The 14,675-nt window shown below is 35.1% G+C and overlaps 1 protein-coding gene across 4 annotated transcripts in view; it reads left to right on the top strand.

The window, feature by feature from the left end:
• Nucleotides 1–4,450: 4,450 nt before the first annotated feature.
• Nucleotides 4,451–14,675, top strand: part of LOC127879519 (uncharacterized) — a 39,787-nt gene continuing 29,562 nt past the window's right edge. For all 4 annotated transcript variants that reach the window (XR_008049135.1, XM_052426412.1, XM_052426410.1 and 1 more), the window contains exons 1-2: nt 4,451–4,542; nt 14,024–14,675. Coding sequence is in view for 3 of the 4 variants with exons in the window: in XM_052426412.1 (XP_052282372.1) it covers nt 14,508–14,675 (168 nt within the window). In the remaining variant the exon portion in view is untranslated. The remainder of the gene's footprint in view (nt 4,543–14,023) is intronic.

Raw genomic sequence — 14,675 nt, 5'->3', positions numbered from 1 at the left:
ACTCGCCGGGTGGTGAAAAGCGTGCAACCAGTTCTGGACTCGAACTTTTCCTAGTTCTGCAGGATTATCAGTATGGATTGCTCATTCTTACCATATTACTTGACAACTGCCCTTTTAAGTTGTTCGCTACTAAGGTTAGTACTACGCGTTGCAAGTCGGTCTGCTGTTAATTACGCTAAGCTGGATAACCGCCGCATCTGCCGAATCTGCCACATCGGCGCGAGAAAGAGTTATGCAATTTATGCAAGAGGTTAAATGGAATATTTTTTAACGGAGCGTACATGCATATAGAAACAAGACATATCTTCAAAGAAAAGATATACGACATTGATTGTGGTTGGAGTTGGTGAAAGGTAAAGATTTTAATGATTGAGATCAAAGATAGCGAATGTCTTTTTCCATGCAGTTCTTAGCTGCATCACACGGAGAACGGGATATAACGCGGAGTTTTTATGGCTTATTTTACAATATTACATATTGCTTATCACATATCAATATAAATACAAAACAGAAAAACAAAAGAAAAATGGAATTAAAATTAAAACATATAAGTCAACCGGCCACATGCGAAGTACCCGTAAATATTATAAATATTTATACGCGCGTTCTTCGAACAAACCTGTTTTACAAATGGTGGAATAATGCTTGTTTAATTAATCAAAAATAATATTTATCAGGGTATTGTTGAAAACATAATAAGAATCTATGATTTATCTACCATAGATATATTGCCGAATATCTTCATTTAACAAATTTCTGGTCTAAATACAATTCAAGATCACCTAGTTAACGCGATAGCGCCTATATTACATAACGATCCGTTTACAGGCCGCGAACTGACCCTTATACCTTACGGGTTGGAATGCAATTCATTAAAGTGAGGCCACGATTGCACTGCTGGAACGACGGCTTGTTTAAAACTTTATAATTTTACATGTATAATGTTTAATTTCGAAAATAATTAAAATGCTTAGGCCAAAACGAATATCAGGATAGGGAAAAACGATACTTTTATGAACTATACGATACTAGTACACAGGCAGCAATATGGTAGTAATAACTCAATATGAGAACATAGCCTTTAAGTACAAACGCTCTGGCGCTGACAATCCTCTGAATATAAAGGGGCACACAAAACTGTATTGATGTCAAGAGTTGAGTGAAAACTGTTTTATCCATCAAGCCTTTTCGTTAGAGATACAATTTTTTCATGCTGAACACGCAGTAAAACATTGTTACACGCTATAATACAAAGACGCGGTCATGTTTCCAGTGGTCTGGGGGGTTATGCTCAAATCAGACAACGGAGAAAATGAAGTGTATTCATTCGTATCTAGCCGCGGGAAATTTTATTTGAATTTTATTGGACACTTACACAGGTCAGTGAATGAAAATCTGGCTTAGACAGCTGCGCCGAAAAAAATCAATAAACAATGTTTGTATTATGCGTGTCACGGTAAGGTTGTTTATGAATAATTAAAATAGTCCACTATCTGGTGCGTCTTAATGACGTAGTATTTTTGTTCAGCAAAGGTCATTCATAATGTGAGGCTCTTAATAGATGCTGATAAACAAGTGTAGTGCGATGTTGTGTAACCTCGTTTATAGTGCATGCTACTACTGCTGTTTCTGGGAAACATTATTTTGTTCTCAACAGATTACGGCAATCTTTTGTATTCACGGGTGCTAACAACGCAATAGTAGAATGTTGAGTTGGCTTACATTCACAGTTCTCAGTTAATAAAACGTTGAGCATGAGTTCACCAATTACTACAGGTATATTTTATACAGCAACAAAAAAGCTTTATTATCGCTAAAACCGAATATAAAAACAACTAAATATAACAAGAAATATCTTTCTTTGTTTAAGTTAGTCGGCGAAAATGCTGACTTTGAAATAAAGTTTGCAATTTACGTTTATGAAAAATTAAATTGAAAAGAAAAGTTTAACTATTGTGTTTGTTAACTTGTAAGTTGCATATTCACTGCATGAAATGTGTGTTATCATTGTCAAATCACACATTCGTGTAAGTAGATAAAAAATATACTACGGGAGTACCACGTATTAGTGTAAGTAGATAGAAATTATACTACGGGCGTGCACATCATATGTGTCATCACATGCCTTATTATTAGTGTATTTCTTCACCATCGAAATATATCGTATGTTAATATTTGTTTTACAAGCAGTTTTCTTTCGACAAATTTAAATCATAGCTGCGTCATGCGAAAATGGGTCTTACACGTTTCGGCCAGCGTATCTTAAGCCCAACCTGTGCATTTGCGCAGTCTGGTCAGAGGCGATGCTGTTCGCCTTAAAATCACCCAATGTGGTATGGTCTTATTATGTATCTCCTTACCAGACTGAAAGATGCGCAGGCTGAGTGGACTTTACACATGATGGGCGCATATGGAATAAGAACCACATTCACATGACGAGGGTCATTAAAAATCTCATCGCGAATTGTAAATTGCACATTTTAGCACAATGTTTTTCGATACAAAACTGTATTCCAATAGCAAACTTGTAAATAAGGGCAGCCTACCCAGGCGTTTTGGAACGATTTCTAGACGTGCTGACCGAGTACGGGAAACATTTGTGGTTGGATAATTAAACGATTTGCCTCTTATCGTGACACTAAACTTTTTGTTTGCTTTCTCATCTTGAAAGCAAAACTATGTATATCTATAGTTAATTATATATTCTCCGGACGATTTAGTGAAAGAGCACTGACCCTGAAATTCTGCGAGATGGATTTTAACGCTTAATTGTAACTGGGCCACAATTTGTGTCATGTAAAAATGCAGAGATTAGTCCGGAATTCCTTACACTGAACAGTGATACATCCTTTGCGCTGAGCGTAGACACAGTGACGTAGCCAATGTTTAGAGGTTTTATCTCGAATCAGCCCATGAAATATTCGAATATATTCATGTGTGTCTGATGACGTTATGTGAAAGTTATTTATGGTGAAAAGCTGGGTAAAACAGCTACGCCGAAAAAGCACATTAGTGCTCTATACATATGTTTAGGTCAGAGTTGTTGACACCGTGTGAACTGCTAGGGTAACAAGTAGTGCATGAACAACAAAGTACGGGTTAATAGGGCTGTCTTTATGACTATCTAATTCGTGAGTAAAAAGTATTGCTCGCAGATTTATTTTTTATTTATTTTCATCAATATCTTATTTTATATTTTGAATTTGTATATGGTGTCAAAAATAAAACTTTTGTACAGGGAATTTTCATCATAAAATTATATTCTTATATAGTGAGATAGGTATTCGATATTACAACAATATTAATTTAATATGATGGTGATTTCAAATTGTCTTTATATTCAGTTCTCATTTCCATTTTCATCATACGTTCTATGCTTTCAGAACGTTCAAAAAGGGCCATGTTGTTGTTATTTTGTCTAAGTTATCTCTATAAAATAAATAGTATGATTAAAAGTGCACACAAATCTCGACCCGTTCGTTATGACACACTCTTTATAAATTTGAATGGCGTGTGTTCATTTGCGATTAATTTTGAAAAATGAGTTGCGTCTTATGTTATGCAATAGCGAACAACGTCAGTGTCTTCAGCGCTTTGATTTATCCTACAACTCGGCCATCGGAGTTATAGTCCAGCGATCTTACAAATGAGTTAGCCGACCCGTATCTTGATAGCGTCCACAGTGCCGACCAATATCATGATAGCGTTCACTGTGATTTTCTGTGTAATGAATATCTGCTACACGAAGCACTCGACTAAAAGCACTCACCTGACTCAAAGATTTTAGTTTCACTTTAAATTAATGGAGTTTTAAAGAATAAAATGTGCTTTATTTTCAATGAAAATTTAAAATCGATGTGACATTCGCATAAATGTCATATCGAAAGACCCGACTCACATATAAGTTAAAAGGACTCATAATGTTTAATGACTTCCGTAACAAAGTATTCAATTACAGTACCAACAAACAACAACAACAAATAACAAACAACAACGCGGGTTTCAAGTATTGCGGTAGATTTAGAGTACACTATATAATTAAGATAGATGTGATGACACAGAAGTCCCATTAATCGAAGCGTATTTCACTAGTTGGCAAGTTTATGTATTTGATTATTAAAACAGCTATAATTATACATCACATAGAAAGATATCATATTCGTAACAGGTAGTAATTCTTTTTCGCACTTTACCGCTCGGTAGTTTGTTATGTTAGGGATTTTTATGCCACCATACATTTGGTATGTATATTGGTCAAAGTTCAGGAATTAGTACGTAGCATAACCTTTATAGTTTTTTTTAAATAAATGTATATTTCAAAACAAAATTAAAATGCACTACTAAGAATCGCGTGAAAAATAGAAGTATGGGTTCATATGTAATTAATCATTGAGTTGCTAATGTTTTATAAAAATCGCTTGATTGACCGCGGATGTCCTACGGAGGATTCCGGAGATAGTCGATGTATTACGATTGTGACCGCGCATGGTTGCGGAAAGACTCATGAGATTACTCACTTCGCGATATGATTCTATCGATAATGTAAGTACATTGCATTAAAAATGATATTACCCACTTCCACAATCATGTCGCGATTGACTCCAAATTTATCGTTTACTTTATAGAAAAGGTACAAACATAATTGTCACTCATACTTCCTCATTGACAATTTTTTTTGAAATCGAAAGTGCATAAGGAAATTAACAAGAAAAAAAATCAAAATTAATTATAATATATTTTATATACTGAAAATACTGTGCACATAATATGAACTAATTGAAGACATGTCAACTGAAGTGATGCTAGAAATGTGTAACAAGAGCTAACAACAACATGTACTTGGTTTAAAACAGTCACGTGACGTAAATGACATTAGTATGCCGGATGTAAATATCTGCCGCAACTTAATTATCGGGGTTGATTCAGGATGTCGGTCTTTAATCGTAAAGACTCGATAGTACACTTATTGAAATATGTGATATACATTCGCCCATCATCGTCATCAGCGTCATCATTACCCCCACCACCACCACAATCATCACCTATCAGCATCATCATCTTCATATATCACCATCATACCATCATCCTCATCATCATCAGCATCATCATCGTAATCATCATCAACATTGTCAGCATCATCACCACCATCGTCATCATCATCGTCATCATCATCGTAATTATCATCATCGTCATCATCATCATCATTGTCATCATCATAATCATCATCATCGTCATCATCATCATCACCATCATCATCATCATCTTCTTCTTCTTCTTCATGATTATCATCATCATCATCATCGTCATCATCATCATTATCATCATCATCATCATCATTATAATCATCAACAACAACAACAACAGCAAACTGTGCAACTGCAGCTAAAAATAATGATAATAAAATACCCATTGTTTTCTGTATACATTCCGATTTCAACATAACATGCATTGTTTATAGGACCTTCTGAGAACTCGTAGGGTTAGTCTATATTATGCCAGGAATTTAATAAAGCGCATGCTCGCTTGCCTGTGCCGTAGAAACGTCTAATTTGCGAGACCACTAAAATACGCATGCGCAATATGATCACAACATCCGGCTTTAAAAGTGTGAGTTGCCGATGTAAATATTTTAATAAATGTACAAATTGCAATAATATTGAATTTTCGTATCATTATATGATGTCGGTCTCTTACGCTACTCTATTAATGAACATGTCGTAGATGACACAATTATTAAACGTTTGATTGACATTCTTACGATGATCTTAGGACACCTGACACTATTCGTAAAAATAACACCATGCTAATACCTAGATAATATGAACATAGTTATTTCGTACTTAATGAAAAAAACGCATTAAATTTTTGCCCGTAATTTAGTGTGAATTCAGTGTAAATTGAGTATTGATTAATGCAATTTTCATATAAAGGTATCTCTCCATTTTTATTTATCAACACTTATCATACATATAAAGACTTTGTCGAAAAACTATGAAAAATGTACACATACATTCTTTGGATAAAAGAGCTATCGCCTTACTGTTACATTTCCCAAATACTTATGTCCCAAAGACATTATCATAACTCTGTTCTGGGACAGTTTTTGCTTATTTACCATCTTTCTTTTTCAGTGTTTTAGCTAAACAAAATACTAATAATGAGAATGTACAATTATCCTACAGAGCATTTTTTGCAATTAATGTATTGCCGTTTATTGTTGTAACCTCGGTTCAAAACGGAACGCTTATCATTGTGGATAATCTATTAGGAATATTCTTTCTTTTAATATATTGGTATGATTTAAATGTTTCATATATGTTCATAGCATAATTCAAACCGGTAATTTGTCATACAGAGAAGCATGATGTTCCCATAGTAAATTGGTGTACATTTATCGCGATGGTAAACACATTATCTCGCACTCGATCTTTAAAGATATTGCAATTGTTTTGTGTGACAATGATAAGCTCAGGAGTGGTTGTCAATATCCAATTGCGCAAACAATTTGAAATATGGATTTGTAACAACCATATATGATGACATTTTATGGAGCTCAGGTGTTCAATTTCACAGTATACGCCATGTATATAGTTCAAGTTAAATGACGACCTTTAAATTAACATTTTAAATATCCAAATACTAAACCACGACTTTCAGCTTTAATTAAAGTCGCATGTCGCAAATCAGGGTATTAATCACCTAAAGGGATAGCTCTAGTTTGTTGGTAAAAAAATGACGGTGGGAAAAGATCGATACAATATTTTCTTAATCACCTTGTTTAATGGAAAAGAACCATATCCCCAAATCTTGGAGGTGAATCCGGAGATGTCGATACTTATTACAAATTTAAATACAGTTGGCTAGCAAAGGCAAAGAATGAAACATGCATCTAGAAGTTTAACAGTGTGGGAAGAAAATTATTATTAATAGAGACTGCATTCCTAATCGTTTAAATATATTAGAAAATAACTTGGTCATGGAGGAATTTCAACATCATTTAGTAAACATGTTGGCAACATAAGTATTATCGAAACCACTAACCAATCAAAAACCAGGGTAAAGAGTTACAGTTACACTCGGTGAATTATCATCCTAATTGACATTTCGCTTGTCTTTGTGTTTTCCGGTAACGGTATGCCAACTTCATTTGCACTCTACTTTAGGGAACATTTAAGTACTTATGCATTTCAACATACATACTAATAATTTATTGCAATTTTCATGCCAATAAAAATAAGGACATGACATAATTTTAATGAATGACATCCCAAAACTATTTGTGTGTGTTGATCTATAGAATTGCATTTATACGTCCCTAGTATGTGCATAGAGCTATGCATTACGTATGCCGTATAAAGGTCTCATGGAGGTTAAGTTTCAACAATAAAATTCATTACGTTACTTTTTGGTTATAGAAGCAATAAATTTTATAAATTAATTATTCCGTGATTATTTTATAAACTCGAACAACTGATACATTACAAGTGTTTAACTTCCCTTTTTTATAAGTGACTTTACTGACAAAAAATAAACGATTAAAGACGAGTTGAATGCATAGATAAATACACAGTGTTTGGTGAACGACTTTGAATACGTGAACATCCTACGTTATAGATTTATAGAAATACAACTCATCGATTTGTATAATGTTTTCCGCAAATGATATACGAATATCTTTACAGTGCAGGTGTCTACTTAAAGTGTGAGCAGTCATGTGAAGTACGTACATATCCTATTACATCATTTAGAGGCTACACGGCTAAATAACTTAATGTTGTCATTGTCTGTTAGATGTAAACATTCATAGCTCTATAGTGATGCATTAGTAACGAACCACACTATTTGTAGATTGAAAAAAAAATTGTTTTCATAAAAAACATATTTTAAGTTTGTATATCAATTTTTTATTTTTGGTTTCCAATGCTATTTTATTGTCATTTTATATGTATACATGGATTATAACTTGTACTGACGGTTTAACATAAAAGATATTAAAATTAAGATTGAGGCTATTTGTTGGTTTAAGCATTATTGTTCAGTTTAAGCTCCCATAACACATAATTGCTCATGAGGAGCTTTTAGTATCCGTTTTGTATGCTTACATACAGGGAAAAATATATTATAGTTATGTCAATTTGTTTTGTCTACAAGCGATAGACTACTACTACTACTAATTCTACGACTACAACAACTTCTACTACTTACGACTACTACTACTACTACGAACGACTACGACTACACTACACTAACTACACTACTACTACGAACGACTACGACTACGACTTCTACTACTACTACTACGACTACTACGACGACTACGACGACGACACGACTACGAGACGAGGCATACTACGACGAGAAGACTACACCACTACCACGACCACTACTACTACGACGACTACGACACTAGACGACTGACGACGACTCGACGGCGACGACACACGCACGCGACGACGAACGACGACACGACGACGACGACGACGACGACTAGACTACACTACGACGACGACGACGACGACGACGACACGACGGAGAGACGACGACGACCACTACCACGGGCACGACGACTACGACGACGACTACGACAACGACGACGACGACGACGACTACGGCTACTACGACTACTACTACGACTACTACTACTACGACGACGACTACTACTACTACTACGACTACTACTTTACTACTACCACCACTACCACTACAACCACTACCACTACTACTACTACTACTACTACTACTACTACTAGTAAGACTATTACGACTACTACGACTACTACTACTACTACTACTACTACTACTAACTACTACTACTACTACTACTACTACTTCTACTACTACTACTACTACTACGACTACTACTACTACTACTACTACTACTACTACTACTACTACTACTACTACTGCTGCTGCTACTACTTTTACTATTACTACTACTACGACTACAACAACAACTACGACGACGACGACGACGACTACGACCAGGACCACGACCACGAAAACTACGACGACGACGACGACTACGACGGCGACGACGGCGACGACGAGATTACGACGACGACACGACGAGACGACACAGACGACGCCCGCCGACGACGACTGACGACAGACGACGAGACGACGACGGACGAAGAATACGACGACGACACGATCCTACGACATACGAACGTGCGGGACAGCACGACGACCACCAAAACCGAACCACACACCACCAAACCACCACAACAACCACCACCACCACCACCAGCACCACCATCACCACATCATCACACCACGACTACCTCGACTATGACGATACTACATACTAACTACTACTACTAATACGACGACTACTACTACTACTACTACGATAGATCACCACAACCACCACCACCACACCACCACCATCACCACTATTTCTACTACTACTACTTCTTCTTCTTCTACTTCTACTACTACTACTACTACTCCTACTAATACTATCTCTACTACTACTACTACTACTTCTACTACTACTACTACTACTTATTCTTCTGCTTATGCTACTAAAACTACTACTACTACTGCGTTGGTTCATTTTCTTGTTTCACTTTTAAGATGTCATCTACACAGTTAGCTTCGCTGTTTCACTGCCTTTACTATCTATAAGCAGGGGGGGATAACTGTCTACAAGTAGACCTCGCAAACTTTGGGTAATAATCTACTTAACTTTCATTCATTATAAATATTGGTGTTTAATTTATTTAGGTTTATGTATATACATTACAATGCTGATCAGAAAAATCCGATTACTTAAAAATCATCTCACACGCCTTATCACACGTTCGAGTATACCGGTTATGTTACGTTTTGTACTATTTTCAAAAGGACTATAAAAATGAACATTATCAGTTCATTAAATCGATATATTGACATGAATACAACCGTATTGAAATACATTTAGGCAATAATAAAATACGAGGCCACCAAATAACGCCACTTAGAGCCGAGTAAATACAGTCTGCAATGTTATTTTAAATGACTTTAACAATTGGCTGTGTGCCCTGGATAATGTGAAGGTAAGTTTATAGTGTTTATATTTATTATAATATGATTATATTAATTTTCGATGCGTATATTGAAAATAAAAATGTTGTCATGATGTTAATATAAATGCCTGTATACGTTTATGGTTGTTGTTATGTGTAATTGCTGATATGTATCAGCATGTTTTAAAAACGGTGAAATCAATAACAGCGATAGAATAACCCAAAATGAACGTTCCCATTTATTTTGTTCTATTTCTTTAACGTTCGCTAATGCAGTTCATTTTCTTGTCCACTTCAAATCATATCTGAGAAATACCGATCACTTTCTTATCGGTATATAACATAATTGCCACCTATATCTGAGCTTGATAACATCGAGTGTAGAATACATTCTACGTCATAAAGGAACTCGGCCCATATAATTATCGTTCAATATGAATAGTGAAAACTATCGTTTTTATTGGATTATGTCGACGATATTTTCCACCATTTTCCACTTTTTTTTAATAAATCGTTTCTGGAAATTGTCTAAAAGAATTCTTTCAGCGAGTGTTGTGTTTTCTTTATCTCTGTAAGCTAGCAAAATAAAATATAAGGCTTACACTTATAGGTGATTAATCTCCATGCATGGCTGTTTGGTGTAAATATATAGCTAAAACAATATTATCCGTCGTTTCAAAGACTCCAATGCTAGAGTTAGTTAGAACAATAACTATTTTGATAAAGTGTCATTTCGTTTACATTTGGTCTATAGTATGACATTTCCCTTGTCATACGGTTGCTGCTAGCGACATATATTCCCAAACTGGTGTACATCCGTGCCAAGTTATTTCGAAATCCACTCAGTATATTTACGTAGAAAGATTAAGCGAAAAATGAACCGACCGATAAACCAACGGACAAATAAAAAGTAAATTAAAACAACATTAGGCATGGTATATAACACGTGTTGATTTTATTTATGAGCATACACAAAGTAAATATCATCTGTCAAGCAAAGTTTGTACTTGTAATATGGCGAGAACACGTTTGGAAACAGTCCTAAATGACTCAATGTTACAAATATGTTTGTAATATGGTGTCCAGCTGCTGGTAAACTTGAAAGGTGTACGTGACTTATATTCAGCTAAAATAAACTTTTACTTTAGAACAGGGCCATACAATTACGACCCTCATAGTACGGCATACATAACACCAATAGACCAAATAAGCTGCCAATTAAGCTGCCATCAGTCCATTATAAACAACATTCTAGACAAGGATGCTCTTAAGCATGCGAAAACGACAAGTTCATCTCAATGACATGTTTTAGAGATTTGCATACTCTTATCCTTGTATGCTAAGATTTTGTGTAAAGGCTGTCTAATAATTTGCTTGTTAGCAATCAGCTGGGGGAACAAATAATGGTCGCACATGATTCGGCTAATTTATCATTATGAAAGTGATCGGATTTCAAATGACTCAGACAAATGGTCATGTTGAATATTAAATTTAGAACAAACTTACATACATGACGAAAACAACGAGTATGTGAATAGCGTTTTGTGTTTAATAATGCATGCAAGATTTTTGCCTACATTATTTTACATTTTTACAGTTTGTGTGCTTAAACGTTCATATAAAGTACGCAGCAACACAATTCCTACAAAAGCATGTTTATAAAAATATAACTGTCTTACATTGTGCTGTTTTTTGCTGTTTTGCACTGTTGGGCAATCGGTCACTTGCCTTAAAAAGGCTTAAATAAAGGACCAACTAATTGTATATAATAAGAATTCAATACTGCTCCAGCAGCTGGAGTTTCACTTCTTGATATTGTATAGATATATTAGTTTTTAAAGAACGTCTGTTAAAAGTCATGACACAAAGGTGTTCTATTTGGAATGTTGCATAATGAAGACGACTTCAATAAAGTGTGTCCACATCATTTCCCGGTATTCATAATTGCACTGTTCGTGTTGGGACGGGTTGGAAATGCTCTATATTGTAGTGAGCTGGGTTTTAAGTACAAAAATTGTTTACCTTTTAAATACTTGTGTGTACAGTGACATTCGGTTGGTCTGGTGTTTTTACAAACATAATAAGTAGAATATGCATATGAATCTGATAATACACAGACCCACTAACATATAAATCAAACCATGTTTGTAATTTACCATTTTTGACCAAGAATCCTGCCACTGTTCTTTCTTGTAAAGTTGACTTGAAAACGGTCCGCTCGTAAACACACTTTTACTTAAATTATCTATGTTTAACACTGAATGTTTATAGCTTAAAATAACTCTCCGTGAAAGTTGAGTACACATATTTTGCTAATCCATGCATGTTATACGAATATCTTCATTATTTGTATTGTTATTTGTAATGTTCAGTAGAAGTCGGCATGTGATTTTTCCACTGTCCGCCATCTTGGAATGTCGACTTGTGGGTAATTTTTGCATAGCAACACACAGCGGTGTAAACATAAATCTCACCGGCGCTATTAGGTAAGAAAGCTGCACTATTTTTAGCAGACGTAAGGTCATTGTTTAGTTCATATAGTCTGTTTTAGATTGTTTTGTCATTTAAAGTCTATTTTATTATTTATAAGTGTTAAGCGTGCGAGCGTTCTATAATTGGTCACGGCAGATATTGTGACCCGTTTTTGGTCACACTGTGACCAATATTTGGTCACAGTGACCAATTTCTTGTAACAGTGACCAATGTCTGGTCACAAGTGGAACGCCGCGGCCATATAAAGTGATCATATTTTGGTCACAAGATTCATTCTAGTCAAAACCTTAAGGCAGGCAACATCCACGCCAATTTTTTTCTTAAAAAGTACTTTTTCTTTTCGTGAGTACTTTAAGTAACTTTTAGTAACAGTAATACCTTTGTAAGCAGATAATAAAGCGAACATTTAACATATTTCATTAAATTTGAGCATTATTTAAAGTATTCAATCTATTTTGGTTATGATCGTTGGCAAGTGTCATTGTTCCTTAAATTCGACGAAGTCCCGTTTACGAGTGTAATTTTCATTGTCAAAAATATCACAGTGTGACGCGCAGTTTACCGTCGAAAGATTGAAAGTACTGTAAAACCTTAATTAAGGTTGCATGTCATTTTGTTGTTGGAAATATAACATTTTGTTGAGTTATTCGTGGAAACTGAATAAAAGTTGTTTGAAGTTGAATCGGACTTTGAGTTAAACATTAACCACCATTGATAAGGAGCGCACTAACGGAGCGTAACAATATTGACGGACATAGAAATAAAATATAACAAACTCTCCGCGGTCAACGTTTTGGACTGTCAGTTTTGTTTTGTCTGTATGTCTGTGAGGAACTTTTTCCGTTTTCAACAAAAGTTAACTCAAAATTTAAGGCGGATAAGTATTTCGAAAATATAATGATGCTGGTACAGTTCATTTAAAGTGTTACGCTTCAATCGATTGTTCTCGAGTTCAGTATGAAAAATGAATCATTCTTTTAACTACATCATATTGTATTCATGTACATAACAAGTCAGATTTAGGCTAAGATGGTCGAGCTATATATGCTTTTTATAGAGCATGTTGTGCAGGAATTCTTAACACAATATTGATTTCATTATGTGAATGGATAAAACACAATATCTTAATGTATAATAAATATGTTTTTACAATAACATTCAATAATAGCGTCGATATACATTTTTTACGTTAATCATGTAAATGTGTGTCTCCGAACGTATGCTACAATTATTCATATGCATAAATAGTCCTCTTGGTTTTAACTCTTCAAATCCAGAAATATTGAGTACTTTTTTAGCAATTCAATTTTTCCTTAAAACTCTCCAAAGTTAGATATATTCAGCGATTGTATTGCCCTTTAATTTTCTGACTACAGTATAACATCAATAAATGTATGTAAAATACGCCGCAAAAGAAGAAGAAACAGACAACAACTCTATGTCGTAGAGCACGACTGTCCGAAAACACATTATGATTCGAGTTTAATGCAGTATCATTTACTCATGTGTTATCATTATTTTAGAGTAACTTTTATTCCGTCTGATGTCCAACGAAGAATGAAAATGCCTTCTGAACATTGAATGCCAAGTTTGATATATCACAATGGCGAGCTTCAGGGATGTTTTCACAGACGCGGAAATGACCAATTGGTTGAAAGCATGGCTCGGACTCAATATCACCAAGGCTGGCTTACTGAATTTTGTTGAAACAGAAATGAAACAACTCAAAACAGATCTATAAAAAGTGTACTTTTAAATACAAACCTTTCGTTGACTACAGCTTGTACTTCTTGTTCCACTGCAAATCTGTTGAAGTGTCCAATTAAAGGCCTGTGTAAAAGAACAGGCAATACATGTAGCATACATACCGATGCTACAAAACAATTCAGACAATGTCCAAACAGAATATGCGACGGAATTCGTGATGCAATTATAAAGGCCCATCGATTTAAATGTCCATCTTGGAAGAACACTTTAGCAGAACAATGGACGTGTAACCACTGGGAAATGGCAAAATGTTTTATGCCTCCAGATGGATATACTGGAGTGAATTCGATTCAAAATACCGATTTCAACGGAATAATTAATGTTTTGCTGAACTGTCAAAACTTCGACACAAAGGTTTCGTTCAAAATAGGGTCTGGGCGACCGCCTCAACCTTGTTTTTTAACTCAG

This window comes from Dreissena polymorpha, chromosome 4, assembly GCF_020536995.1.
Source record: "Dreissena polymorpha isolate Duluth1 chromosome 4, UMN_Dpol_1.0, whole genome shotgun sequence".
Taxonomy (NCBI): Eukaryota; Metazoa; Mollusca; class Bivalvia; order Myida; family Dreissenidae; genus Dreissena; species Dreissena polymorpha.
Note: the sequence above shows the minus strand (reverse complement) of the source record. Positions and strands in the feature narration are given on the sequence as shown.